At 40.3% G+C, this 14,597-nt stretch overlaps 1 protein-coding gene across 2 annotated transcripts; it reads left to right on the top strand.

Moving 5' to 3' along the window:
• Positions 1-682: 682 nt before the first annotated feature.
• Positions 683-14,236, top strand: LOC119018021 (ubiquitin-conjugating enzyme E2 Q2-like). 2 transcript variants are annotated; one of them, XM_037095347.1, is made up of 14 exons: positions 683-1,151; positions 1,252-1,435; positions 1,827-1,931; positions 3,533-3,655; positions 4,011-4,064; positions 4,486-4,626; positions 5,238-5,322; positions 5,970-6,030; positions 6,125-6,215; positions 6,312-6,370; positions 6,490-6,538; positions 6,662-6,757; positions 9,290-9,356; positions 10,905-14,236. In XM_037095347.1, the coding sequence occupies exons 2-14, from the start codon at positions 1,277-1,279 to the stop codon at positions 10,934-10,936; spliced, it is 1,122 nt and encodes a 373-aa protein (XP_036951242.1). In that variant the 5' UTR covers positions 683-1,151; positions 1,252-1,276; the 3' UTR covers positions 10,937-14,236. The 2 variants fall into 2 exon arrangements, with proteins under 2 accessions (XP_036951242.1, XP_036951241.1); XM_037095346.1 differs by having other exon boundaries at positions 683-1,435.
• The last annotated feature ends 361 nt before the right edge of the window (positions 14,237-14,597 follow it).

Raw genomic sequence — 14,597 nt, 5'->3', positions numbered from 1 at the left:
CACACTTTCCATCATTTTTCGGTGTTGTTGTTGTTGTTGTTGTTGTTGTTGTTGTTGTTGTTGTCCAGGTCACTAACTAAAAACCTGACACAGACACATTTCTTGTAACCAGTTTGTTAAGACACTTAAGGCCGAAATCAATCTGAATTATATAGCTTCTGTCAGGTTGAAGCGGATGAATGTGATGTATTCTAAATAACACAGCAAGTGTGTGCTGTGCAATATTGATGCAGGACATACATTGTGACACAACCTATACACAGCAGCAGTCTTTTTTTCACACACATGTCCTCAAACGCCACACCATGATAATGTACAGATTACTGAACACTAATGCTGAGTCATGAGGGAATTTTTGAGTGACACTCTATCCAAACAATTATATAAATAATAAATAATTTTCAGCCATCTTTGTGGCATCATGGCAGCATGTTTCAGGGGAAAAAGGGGCCAGTTCATATACAAGTTTTGTGCACCACTTTAACTCTGTGGTGGCCTCTGTGCTGTGTGAAGCAGGAAAGAAATTCTCTCTTTTTTTTTTTTCTTTCTTTTTTTTTTTTTTAAGAAAATGAAATAAAATATTTGCCCCCCATAAATATTTTCTGGGCTAAATAATACTTTAAAAAATATATATATATTACTGCTGTAAACTTTGCTTGATTTTCTCGCCTGAAATAAACTGAGTACGCGCTGAATGCTGGGATTCTGCGGGAACGGAGAGATTGCAGTACGCCATCTTTAAACCCCACAAGAGGCCAGCTACAGTTTGTACACCGGGATGAAAAACACTGTCCCTTCCGCGGGATTTAAGTTCAGATCGCGGGGCTGGCATGATTGTTCTCCGGTGAAATAACCTTTGAGGACCTGTCCGATGGGACTGTGAGGAGACGGTCACGGGACACCGCGCAGAGCCTTAAACTGTCGTAATCGTAGGCAGACAACAACAATAGACGGAAAGACAACAACAACGGACTAGCTCGCTAACTCGCTAGCTAGCATCTTTGCCAAAGCGCTGCGCTGTTTTCAAATGCTAACCGAAGCTAGCTAACGTTAGCTGCTAACTACATCAGCAAATCTGTCCGGTTGCGCTGGAATTTGACCGGACGCTGACTTCAGCTGGTACTCGGTGCCCAGCTACATCTACCGGGGCAGTCCGTCATCTCTTTGCTACTCTTTCGTCCATTTTGTACTGAATTCGTGTTGTGGCTTTAGCTAGCTAAAGGCTAAGTCCCGACTTCTCCCCCTCCCCAGCGGCCCAGCCGGAGATGCGTGGAAGATGTCGGTGTCGGGGCTGAAGGCCGAACTGAAGTTTTTGGAGTCCATTTTTGATCCAAACCACGAACGCTTCAGGATCATTGACTGGAAGCCTGACGAGCTGAGCTGCCAGTTTAATGTGACTGGAGAAAAGCTGTTAATAATCCACTGTAACATAACGGTAAGGGGACAGAAACACAAGTGCCGGGATTTATACACTTCCCTTGTTGGTAGGTTAGCGAGCTAAAGTTAGCCGGATAACCTGCTAGCCAGGTAGCAGGCTACCTCCACAACTGTCCAATCTGACGCTATGCGGGACAGTTTTTTTTGCGTAGTTTCATAAGCCAGTGTCAGTGGGAGATTAACAGGCTCGGTGGGGGCTTGTTGTTCTGGCGATCCAACATTAAAACTGCGCTGATATGCTATCCTAGCTGTAGGCTAACGCTGCACTGTGAATGCTAATGTTGTCAACCCCAGATTTAACGTTATTCGTTCACTCTGTTTAACGCTGCCACACGCTTGTAAATGGGTCAGATGTGTTGATGTAACTGTATTTTTATTGTCACCTTCAGGAATCTTATCCATCTACGCCGCCAATATGGTTTGTGGACTCTGACGACCCGAGCTTGGCGCAAGTTTTGGAGAGGTTGGAAGATGTGAGAAAAGGCAGCACCCTGGTGGGTATCCTTAACTGTGTTGCTTCACTGTGTCACCGAGGGGATCGTGTCGATTTGGATATACTTTGTGATAATCTGCTGTCGATTAATTATAAACTGCGACGGTGAGCCTTTAAAAAAACCTCTTGTCATCGGAGGTACTGCCCTCGACGTTCACACCAGGGTTTTGTGGTGGTGTGAATGATCACGACAAGACAGAGATGATCTTGTGATGCAGCAATCAAAGTCAGCAGAAAATGACTGAGGAGATCATTTTACTGCCCGGCTGTGTTGAAACAGAGCTGGGCTGCAGCAGCTAGGCTTTCACAATGTGTTATAGAATTATGACTGATTGAGAAGACTTCATTTTAATTGACTTGAGTAACATGTTTGGGGTATTGACCAGGGCGCCTCTCAGCAGGAGAGCTTCCTTTGCATTAATGTGAGGCCTCCTGTGTTGAGCCTCATCAGCTGGACGCAGATAATTTCCCCTCATTTTGGACTTTGATTTTTTTTTTTTTTGCCTGCTGCTATTTAGATGTGTTAATCACTTTGTTCAGTCAGGAATTGATTTTATAATGGTATTATAGACAATATTTGACTAAATGTTTTTTTTAATCATTCTGGTAGGATTTGCATTATGTTTAATTAGTTCAGCAGGGTGTTTTTGCCATTTTAGTGTTAAACAAGCTTTAAGTGTCTTATCAGCCTTCAAGTGTAAACAAGCAGCTTGCATGTGCTGCGTAAGAGAGTGTGACTTTGCATGCTGGGAGTCAGATGAATGTTGGTAACTGGCACGTACAGACACACAGGTTTTCGGCAGACCAAATGGTCATGCCATTAGCTTATTGGGACGACCTTTGGGGGCAAAATGTCTGTGACTGGCAGATTCTTTTGTAAAACTATGTGCGGTGTGACACCCTGGGCTTAGTTAGCCTACTTTTTCATGCAGCTCTGTTTGTAGGACACTCAAAAAAATGCTTTTTATAGAGGTGCTGTCAGCTTTTTTGGACAGAAGACTTTTTCTTATTTGCACCATGACCTCGGCTACATTCAGTTAGAGAATACAACGTTGCTGTTGTGAGTTCTTAAGAGGCAAACCATGAACTCCTGTGGATAGATAAGATCTCTCTCTTTTCTTGCTGTTTCGCAGATGTTTATGCAGTACCCTATATCAAAATTGCACCAAATTTGAGAATGCATAACATGCCAGCTGATAGCATCTTAATGACTGTAGCGTAACTGCTCTTGTGTGAGTGCACGCAATGTCAGCGCTTCTTCAATATGTGTTTTAGGTTTAAATCTGCACTTTGTAGTCATATGTGGGTAATTGGCCCTAACATTGTTGCTAGCTACACAAATATATTTTACATTATTCCACAGTTGGTTTGAGTGCACTGCAGCACAGTGTAATGTAATCATTCCTTGTCTTTTGTCATATACAATCATGAATTTTTACCTGTGCATTCAGATATGTGTATTAAATCACATTTAAACCAACTCGCATTTTATTCACACTATAATCTGTGATTGTTGATGCTTGTGATAGTGTTCCTGCCATTTGCAGTAATATGGTTGTTCTAACTCTGTATCCTCTTTTCATTTGTGGTTTATTTCCCTAGCTTTTGCAGCAGCTGAAGAAACTCATTTGTGATCTTTGTCGGCTGTATAACCTTCCCCAACATCCAGATGTGGAGATGCTGGACCAGCCCCTCCCTGCAGGTCCTGTGGGACAAGACCGAAAGGCAAGGCTGTCTACTTAGCTCCTGTCAAATACCTCCCCAAGGCATGGAATAGTGCTGCCTGCATATAACCTGTATTTGATTACTTTTAAGGAATCATATTAAAATTTGTATATCTAATATCCACTTAAAAACGACTTACTCTCAATAATAAAGTAGCAGCTTACATAACAGAGGGCCTTGGTGATTTGTTTGAAATTATTCTCTAAGCTGATCAATAGACTCCCTCTGTGGTCAGGATCAGTAAAAGTTGTTAGAATTTTATGTAAAATAAAAAGAGCTTAGTGAGTCTCTTTTGAACCATTTCATGCATCTTGACTTAATGCCTAGTTTGTGGTGTGTGTGTGTGTGTGTGTAGCATGGGACAGAGGAGGTCACATCTGAAGAAGAGGAGGAAGAAGAGATGGGAGAGGTAAGTTATCATCTTTTGGTGTAAACTGCTAATGTGTAGCCCTGTGGAGGTTGTGTTAGATGCTTTGTAATAAAACTCTTGTGTTTTTTTTCCTTCCCATCTTAGTCACACACCAGGAATGTTTAGGCTGTTTTTGCAATCTTGTATGATGCAGAAGGTGTTTTGGGAATGCATAGACATTTTTATTAAGATGCTAAAAACTCACATTATTATTTACTTTAGAATTTCAGTTGATTTTAGATCACCTCACCCCAGCTCATGACTGTGTTAATGTGTTCTTTGTTACACTGTTATTGTTGTTAACAAGGACGTGTCATCACATCTTTTGACCTCACGCTGGCTTCAATCCTTGAGCTCTTTTTTTGCACTGCTGGACAATCTGAAGAAAATGTTTTGAAAAATCTCAAATCTGAACCAACAGGACATAGAGGATCTGGACCACTATGAAATGAAAGAGGAGGAGCCTGTGGACGGGAAGAAATCAGAGGATGATGGTATTGAGAAGGAAAATCTGGCCATCCTAGAGAAGATCCGAAAGAACCAGAGGCAGGACCACTTAAATGTAAGTCAGATTCAGTGAAGTACAGGTCTTTTATGAAGAGCTGACAGGATTATGGTTGACAACATATTTTATCTGAGACTTAACTTAAGACCTTTTGTAGTTAATGTTAAAGCCTAAATATTAATAGACATATTGTTTGCCTATAATAATAGGATAGTCAAAGAAAGCAGCGACAGGACATTTAATACATACAATATGTATGACAGCACTATGACCCTTTTTGTCAGTGTGCCCCTGATGTATAAAGATATATAAGATACGTTTAGAAAATACATTTTCATGTTTCTCTTAGTGTCTGTCGCTTTTGGCAGCACAATTTATCCAAAGATGTGTTTTTCTTCTGTGAGGGGCTCTCAGCCTGCTCATCATCCTGCTCAATGGCTCAGCACTGAGGCTGTCTCGGTATCTAAAATGTGTCAAAAATACAATTACTTCCTAACTATGGAATCAGTTTTGTATGTTTTCATGCATTTCTTTTTTTGTGAAGTAGAATAAAGCTTTCTCTTTGATGTCGGCCCACCTTAAGCAGAGATGACAGGTTTACCTTCACAGTGAATTGCAAAGCACTGTGTTCGTGGTCTTCATTGTTACAGTTGTTTTGTGTCTTGCAGGGAGCTGTGTCTGGTTCAGTGCAAGCCTCTGACCGTCTGATGAAGGAGCTTAGAGAGATCTATAGGTCTCAGAGTTACAAGACAGGTATGCACACTGCTCAAAAAACACTTTCAAATAACTCTTTTCTGAAACTAGGACACAAACTCCCACACACAGTAATCATCAACTGTATCCTCATGATGTGATGGATGACATTTAGTTAACATCAAGCCATATTGTTAACATGACCAGAGATAAATGTTTAAGAGGAAGTTAAGTTATGCAAAATTCAAAAGGTACATGGCTCTTTGTGACTTTTCCTTATGAGGTCAGCTCTTCCCTCAGCTGGGTGTGGTGGCAGAACTGTAGGTTACCACACTTTATGCTGTTATTTGCACATGTGCATTGCATGCTTTAGTAATGGCTGTAGGCACACTGACACACTTTCCACAGCCGCTTAACAAAGAAAAAAGATACTCCTAGAAAATGGCACACAAGACCTTTTAAGACCTAGACAGAGAAATGGGTGTACAAATCCCTCAGCTTTTGAGCAAGACTTAAAATAATTGCCACTCAATTATCTTGCACTATGAGAGCGGAGGCACCAGTAAAAATACATTTCATGTTTTTCTTTACTGCATCCACCAAGCCTCTACTAGTTGTAGAATTAAAAAAACGAGATTTAAAACTTGCATTATGACACATCTGAGGACTAACATTTAATCTTTTTATCCTATTCCTTCTTCTTACAGGCATCTACTCAGTCGAGCTTGTCAACGACAGCCTGTATGAATGGCACGTCAAACTAAGGACGTAAGTTATTTGGGGGATCTTGTGTCGAGCATTACTTTCTTTATCTCTGTGTTAGCATAAACACAGACTGATTGCATCATTTAATGACCCACAGGGTGGATCCAGATAGCCCCTTGCACAGTGATTTACAAGTCCTAAAGGAAAAGGAAGGAATGGATTACATTTTACTAAACTTCTCATATAAAGTGAGTAAAATTGGCTCTGCATTGATGAAAATGAGACACCAGTTAGAAGTCTTTTGAAGTCTGTCAATTAACCTTTTTTGCTGGTCATCTCTGCAGGATAATTTCCCTTTTGATCCACCATTTGTTCGGGTGGTTTCGCCTGTGCTTTCTGGAGGGTGAGTTCTTTATTCCCTCCCCACTGACAATTATCAAGCCTCCTTTTCTTTAGGAGGACCGCTTCTTTGTGTTGTTCTGATACCTGTTTCTCATTTGTTTTCCCATTCCTTGTGTTCAGTTATGTTCTTGGAGGAGGTGCCCTGTGCATGGAACTTCTTACCAAACAGGTTAGTCAAAGGCATTTTTAAAAGAACCTTAAATTAAAGCAATATTGCACTGTATAACTCTGAATTGTATTCATATCTGATTTTAAAACATACTCTCAGTGACACTGGGTTTCCTCTTTGCAGGGCTGGAGCAGTGCCTATTCCATTGAGTCTGTCATCATGCAGATCAATGCCACTTTAGTCAAAGGAAAAGCCAGAGTGCAGTTTGGAGCCAATAAAGTAAGTGAGGAAGCACTAGAGGTTTCATTTCAAGTCAGGAAATGTCCTGTGGTAATGCTGAGCTCACTTTCTGAGTGATGTCGACCACAGTGACACTGCTCTGACACAGAGTTCTGCTCTTAACGGTGTGTTTGGGGAGAATCTGGTTGTGCAGTCGGAGTCGTGTGGGAGGTGCAGAGTGTCATGACTGGGATGGCCACTGTAGAAGCTTTGCATTTGGTTTCACTTGTACATGTAATTTTGTTTTTTGTAATGACACCTAATCTGGCTGCAGGCTTTTGTCTGAGTTTGATATGTGAAGCAATGAGGAAACACATTTATATTTAGTCCCTTTCCAAAGCGTAGCGTCATAGATGCAAATTCCATTTCTCAGTATTACTAGCCCACCCTCCCCCCATCCACTAAATGCTTGGTGAGCATTACATGCAGCTGTGATTAAGATGTATTTACATTTTAAATTCTGTATTGTTTCCATGTAAGAGGTATTTTTATCAGACTACAGAGTCCCTCTCACAGCCGCGACTAAAATGTTGTTATAAACTTTGGGAAACTTGGATTAATGGATCACTGTTAGCATTGTAATGAGCATATTAAGTCATTTTTGTCAAAGGTTGAAACCCCTCAGTTTTAGTTTGATGCCTAACGCAAGTTTGACACCTGTCTCGTGTTGGAGGGGAAAGAACTTGTTTAGGGAGTTTTCAAATTCTGGGAGTTTTTCTAAATTGTACAGATACCACTTTAAGATCGACACAGTGACCTGGGATAAACCTGCTTGTTTACTGTCAGTCAACACGTTAGACAACTTGATGTCAGGTGGTTAAGCACCCACTTAAGTACGAATAGATGGACGTGTAACTTATTTAAAAAACTTTAATAAAACTGGATTTATACCATATCTATATCCAAGTTAGTGTGTATATGCCGTTTTTTGTTTTTTTTTTACTTGATAAACCAACTTAAAATCTGCACAAAATCCCCCTTGTGTATCCTGTTTGTCATCACAAACATTCCAGAAAAACAATGAACAGTAGAAGGCAGTAGATCATACATCTCATCAGAAAACATCAAGGAAGATGTTAAACTTGTTTTGAAAAAGTCTTTAGTTCATAGTTTTCAGGAGCTAATAAATGAAATCAGAGGAGTGAGACATCGTGCTTTTTACTGATATTGAGAGTTGCAGATGTGTAGTTCCAATCAGGCAGCTGACGAGGCTCAGACCACACAGATGCCACAAACAACAGTTACTTTTTATCTTTAACATCTTTCAGACTCGGCGCCATCCATGTGTTCAGGCGCTGCTTGGCAGAGACAGATGTAAAGATATTAACAAGCCAGTGGCTTTCGCCTCAACACACATCATAGCATCGCACCTGAAAAAGAAAGTATGTTATTGTGTTCACCCGGAAGATGTGTCCACATCACAGCTGAGCCGCGATAAATAGACTCAACTACTGCAGGGTTAATGTCAATCCCAATAATTTACAGTCACATTAAACAAAAAAAAAAAAACAGACACTGGCAAGTGTAAGTGGGTTTCTTTGGCCGATGTGAAAGGGGTATTACACAGTGTAAATCCAAAGGGTTAACATTTATCTAAGAGCCAGTGTTCCATGGTAACAAATCATGGTATCTATTGACTAAAAAGAGGAAAAAAGACTCATAACTTGTGGTTTGCTTACACTTGTGTGGAGTGGCCAGTAAGGTGGGAAAGTTTGCAGAAACAACAGTAATATCTTGGTAACATACAGTACATGTTTTTACCAGTGAGGGCATGCAAGTCATTGTTTGTTGCCTAAGGAAACGATCCTGAGCCTGACTAAGGAGTTACTAGGTACCAGGCTCTGCCACGTTACAAAACCACAGCAGCCCAACTATGCTACAGTAACAATTTTATTTTACTGGTTATTAAAGTTTTGATTGAACTCTCATAGTAACATATCCTTGCTATTGTGAATTTTCCCAGATTTGTATTTTTCTTGCTGGAGTGAAGGTAGCTGAGCTGTTTTAGCGGTCATGCTAATTAGTTTTAAAATGATCTTTAGTTACAGGTCATGGCAAATGAGTCCCACCTAACAGCTGAGAACTACAGAGCATTATGCAATGGATGAATTTAAATGTCTGTGATCAAACTAAATCAGACTAGTCAATCTTCAGACAAAGTCCATCGCTATGAAACCCACTCAATTTGAAACTCAAAAGTGCACCTGTATCATAGATTTGTACAAACGCTTGTGTAATTTGGTGGTTAAGCAGTCGTGTGGAGAACTAAAGGTCTGCTGTGAATGGTAATGACCAGGTGTGTGTGTGTGTGTGTGTGTGTGTGTGAACGCAGTCTGCTACGAATGCTCACACAAGGGCAGAATGTGTGTTCATTATCGTGCAGCACACACTGGCCTCTGTTCTGAAAATACGAGATGTATAGATGAGCTTTTTTTTTTCTTACAGAGAACAGCTGTCATTGCCATTTCTTTTTCTGTACAGTCATCATAAACACGCTAAGGTTGACTTCACTTTTCATTCTTTATAATGCAGAACCAGTACAATCTCGCCAGAGCACAGCAGTCCTACAAATCCCTGGTTCAGATCCATGAAAAGAACGGTGAGTGGTTTTTTTTGTCTCCGGTTTCATACAGAGGGCATTACTGACCTTGTTTACTGAAACCAAATCCCTCCCATGCATCAAAGCTTAGTACTTGTGCTCTTGTGTATGGACCAAACATGGACACGATTTGCATGCATTAAGTCTCCATTCATACAGTCAGTTTGTGACTAGTATAGTATGATTCTACAGCTCCATACTATGAGGATATAGGTACACCATACTTGTGATTAATCACATGTTAAAGTCTGTTACTGACACTATCTTATTTCACATTTACCATTATTTACACTTGGGTCAATAAGAGCTTTTACGTTAACAGGAGCTCACTGTTTGTTTAAGAGGTCCTGTTTGAGCCTAGTTTTGAGCAAGTTTGTATAACAGTATGCCAATACTGAGGTGTGTAAACGTCTGTTTATTCTCCTTGTTGTTGAGTAATGTTTGTGTACATGACTCCAGATGAACAGATTTGATTTAAAAAAAATAAAAAAGGATAAACAAAGGAACTCGACTGTTCAGACCTTTTGCCTGAAGCTAAAAAATCTGCTGTTTTTCAGTAGAGTGTAACATGAAGAAAGCAGTTTGGAAGCAAAACAAATTATCAACCTAAATTATTCTGTGAAAGTGTTTTTTTTTTTTAACTTCACAGTAAATATCAGCTTATCTGAACTAAACTGTATAGTGGTAGAGAAGTTTAACAACTAGTATTATTTAGTGCTGTTTTTATTTAAATACATCATTATAGATTTATAGTAAATTAATTAATAATAGCAAAATCCACTTGGCATATATATTGGCAATGCCTAGAGGCAGTTATCTCAGGCCTAACAAGACCAGGCCCGTCTAAATGAATTGGGGAGAGAGCTGGGACATGAAATGTGTGGACATGTTAGGAATCAAGAGTTAAATCTAATGAAAACCACTTACGCTTCATATTGTTATGCTTAAATAAACTCTTCCTTTTCACGACTGAATTATTAGAATAAGCTAACTGACCTAAAGGGACACTACAGTTTATGATATTCATTTTATACAACCAGCATCGCTTAGTGTTACAATAGAAACAATAGGATCAGAGTCAACAATCACGTTTTAAAGTTTACTTTATTTGAAGAACAGCACTGGTAAGTCAGCAGCTCAGCGTTTAACATTAATGCAGGTTTTTGTTGTTGTCCTTGACCTCTGTGCAAACACCTCGCTGCATTTTAAAAACCAGAACTGGAGGTAAAAATATGTAAATTACTTTTACTCTGTCAGGCCACATTGAGCTTTATTCCTTTGTAGAAAAATACAGAAGTTGAGAGCCAAAAGCCTGGCTGAAGCTTTTTTTAAATTTACAATTCTGAATCATATGAGTCCTCGGGTCTTACCACTGAACACTTAACTGGTGCTTTGGCACTAATTAGACCCGTTTCTAAGGTACAAGCCAGTGAGGCAGACAGCAGTGCACATGCAAAATCTTATTATGTAATCCTGGTTTTATGGTGACTATTGATTGTTTATCAGTCTCTCTAAATGTGTGGTGTTGTTTTTTTTTTTTTTCTTCAGGCTGGTACACACCCCCAAAGGAGGATGGCTAAAACAGACTCTTGCCTTTCCTGCACTGGGACCACATGTCTTCGATTTCTATTTCTTTCTTTTTATTCCCCTTGCGACCAATATTTTTATTTTATTTTTTTGTCCTGCAAACCATTCTGTTCTCTACATGAGAGTTTGAACTCCAAACCAAATTCCTCATTCAGCGACCACCCTGATACTAGCACACAACACAGACACACACGCCCCTACCTGAAACCTACATCCAAGCTCATCGGCTACTCGCAAGGGTGTCTTCTCCTCAGATATTTATCTCTCTGTACATCTGTTGTCTTTAACAAGCTCAATATTTTTTTTTTTTTCATCGCGACATTCATCCCGTACTCCAGGAAAACGGTGGACTAAATATGGCGTAAAGTCACCCTTTGGTTTCGGCGTTGAGCATGCCAAGGTTACTTGCTGGCTGTAAGTTGAAAGGTGTGGTATGGCTTTTATCCGGCTGTCTGACACTCCGGGCACCGGACACTGCCTCTCTGGCCACAGACTGGATCTGAGAATGGCATGCGACATGCCCTGATGTGATGCAGTGGTGGCTGGGAAGGACATTTAAATTGCTGGTGGTGGGAAGACCTGATGCCTCTTCTCTCCATGGACGGCCTCTGTAATATTGTGCTCATGTATTATCTTTGTAATGCCAAGATCCCTCCTCTGGAGTAACATGCTTCTGAGGCTCGCTTGCTTTCAAACCTCTTTATCTTTTAAAGCTTGAAGCCCTGAGGTGGGGGAGGAAGATAAAGAGACTTTTGCAGCCTGGGGTGGGACAGCCCATAATGAAGAACAGCATCCCGCTGATGCTTCAAAGTTTGGAGACCACTGTCATCATCATCGCAACCAGCAACTGGACAACTCCCTGCAGGAGAGGTTTGGTGTGTGGCTAGGCTGGCAACACAAGAAACATGACCAGGCAAAGCAGGGGCGTGTTTGGATTTGATCACACTGTAATGTAGTTGATTTTAACTCCACGTGTAAACATGTAAATTTGTATTTCTGCAAAAGGATTTAATTGTTTATAATGTAACCTTGTCTGGGTCTTCGGCTGGGCAGAGACTGTATTACTATATACCCTTGACTATTAACAGCAGGGGCACTGCAAGACCCATTTAGAATAAGAAAAAGTTGCTTCATGGATACTCTTGCAGAAGGAAACAAAAGTACGCCATGTTCTTATGTAAGCTTAATGACTACTGCGGTTTTGTTGTTTGTTTTTATATTGATTTGTAATCCTCATGTTATTGGCGACATTGACCGTACCATTCCCCTTTATTTGATGGCACCTCTTAACTTCAGTGGCCGTAACAATAATGGCACAGACACAGCTGTTTTCTGGCATTCCAGAGGTTTGGCTTTTCATATCTAATCACTCAAACCGGATGAACCTCAGTAAGGCTATGCAGTGAAGACACAGTCTCGTGGAGTTTTGTTGTACTGAAGAAAAATTAGTCTTAACAGCTTAACCGTGTAGTCACCTGCTTAGTTCTTGTAGCTGGTTCACATCCTGAGCACTTTGCCAATCCTGCAGTCCTAACAGTCTGAGGAAGAAGAGAAAAAAAAAAGTGACCTTTACCTTCGGACTTTTCCTTGACCTCATGGCTGGGTGTAAAACTGCAGCCGGAGTTTTCAAAATTCACAGCAATAGTCTCGACGATATACCTTCTGGCTTCACACCTGGGAAGATTGACTGGAGTCTGTTCCGTTTCCAGAATTTCTGTGTAGGTTTGATAAATATTTGCTCCCATTTGCCACAAGGAAAGGACCCAGCTCTTCCCATTACCACCTCTCTGGTTACTATTCATAACCACTCTCAGCACTGCTGTACCCCTCAGCGTGCCGGGTCTTTGATGTAATGTGAATAATATGCAGAAAACTGTGTGGAGCATTCCAATTAATGCAGTTACACGTTTGTTGTGGGTGTTCTATTGTGTGGTTACTTGCATTGTTTTAAGTATATTGTCCTGAAAAACCAGCATAGAAAGCTTAGTTATGCTAATTCATACAGTCATTCCTCATGTTTTTTGAGTTTTAGATTTTTTTTCTCAGTGATATTAACCTCAGTCACACCGGTATCTTCAAAAACGGGCAGAGATGGGTATAAAGTTACACTTGTTCACATTCAGCACGCGTCTGGCATTTGTTAAGACTCGCAGGATGTGTACACCAAGTGTCATCCTCCTTTTCTCGTTTCACCACAAGCAAAATCTCATCGTGGCTATGAGTCATCAGCATGGTTGTAAGTTTGTGCCGCCATCGCTAACGTACTAATCACTTCATTCTGGTCACATCGCCCACCCCTGCATTCTCTGGAGAAGCAAACTCAGGAATACATACCGCACACTCGAATTTGCAAAGGATTGCTTCAGAATATCGTCACGAAAAACCCAACGTTGAATGTGTCAGTGTAATTTTTTTGGGGGCCATTTAAAGATGATGTTTTACCAGTTTAGGCATCTCAGCGTGTTTTGCCGTTGACTTGCGCACACAATTTCGGAATGCCATTGAGGTTGATTGAATAATTAATAGTTTTTTTGGAATGACCGGATCCATGGGATTCGCTCCCAGCCTCACATTATCCTGCGCTTGATGAGGGGTTCAGAAACATGTCTACCCTGTCTCTTTGATATTGCTGTATTCTGCATGTCAATATATCAATGGGTGTTTTTTTTTCTTCCCCCAAGCTACTGACAGCAAAGAGTGGTTGGGAAGGGTGGTTTAAAAAAAAAAAAAAGAAGATTAGATGTATCCATTTTTTCATCAATTGTTTACTTAACTTCCTACATCAGTGCACAGGATAATTTCTCCCTGTGTGCTGCTTATTGAACCAGGTCAGATAATGTATGACACACGTGGACTTGCAAGACATCCTACCTGCTTGGATTACCTTTTTAAAGATGCCAGGACTCCCAACAAAAGTAGCAGTTCAGAGTGGTGTGCCATCGGAACAATTGTAAGCTCACAACTTGAACCTGACCCTTTTGGAGTAATGGTGTACCCAAGTCTGTTGTGCACTGAATAACAGCTTCTCTTACACCAAACTTGCATTGTCTGACTAACAAAAAAAAAACCTTCTCTGCTTTGGTGAGCGAAATTTTTGGGTCTGAGGTCTGAATTAGCCTGATTCTGGGTTCTTTACCTTGCTTCATTAACTGCAGTGGCCGGGTTATAAAGTTATGCACTGTTAGCATGCTTTGGTTTGGTTTCATTTTTTTCCATTGCAAGGGTGATTTTGACCATGTAAAATAATTTGTAAACTTGCATCAAGTTTATGAATAAAGAATTTTATGAAATACCTCCTCTTTCTGTTCTAGTGAACAATGGTCATTTGTAGCAAATACTAAAATATTTGTTTTCCTGAATGAGTAATCTATTCAAATCTCTCTGATATTTAATTAAAATATGTCACTCCTAAATATTATCAGTTAAAGGTATTGATTAGCAAGCTGATTTTGGCACCAAAGTTCAAAAGTGGGTCAAAATGCAAATCAGACGTGCTGTAATTTAACAGAAGCTTTTGTCCAAAGTAACTTTAATTTTTTCCTCCCTTATGGAAACATAATGAGATTCAGTGTCTTGCTCAGGGACGTATGCCCCATGCAGGCAGGAGGTAACCTGGGTTTGAACCATCAACTTGCTGTTAACGTAAATATCCTG

Source organism: Acanthopagrus latus, chromosome 4 (genome assembly GCF_904848185.1).
Source record: "Acanthopagrus latus isolate v.2019 chromosome 4, fAcaLat1.1, whole genome shotgun sequence".
Lineage (NCBI taxonomy): Eukaryota > Metazoa > Chordata > Actinopteri > Spariformes > Sparidae > Acanthopagrus > Acanthopagrus latus.
The sequence above is the reverse complement of the archived record's forward strand: the minus strand, read 5'-3'. Positions and strand labels throughout refer to the sequence as shown.

Coding starts and splice junctions, on each gene's coding strand:
- LOC119018021 (XM_037095347.1), top strand. CDS start 1,277: ATGTCGGTGTCGGGGCTGAAGGCCGAACTGAAGTTTTTGGAGTCCATT. Junction 6,539..6,661: donor TGGAACTTCTTACCAAACAG/GTTAGTCAAAGG, acceptor TCCTCTTTGCAG/GGCTGGAGCAGTGCCTATTC. Junction 9,357..10,904: donor TCAGATCCATGAAAAGAACG/GTGAGTGGTTTT, acceptor TTTTTTCTTCAG/GCTGGTACACACCCCCAAAG.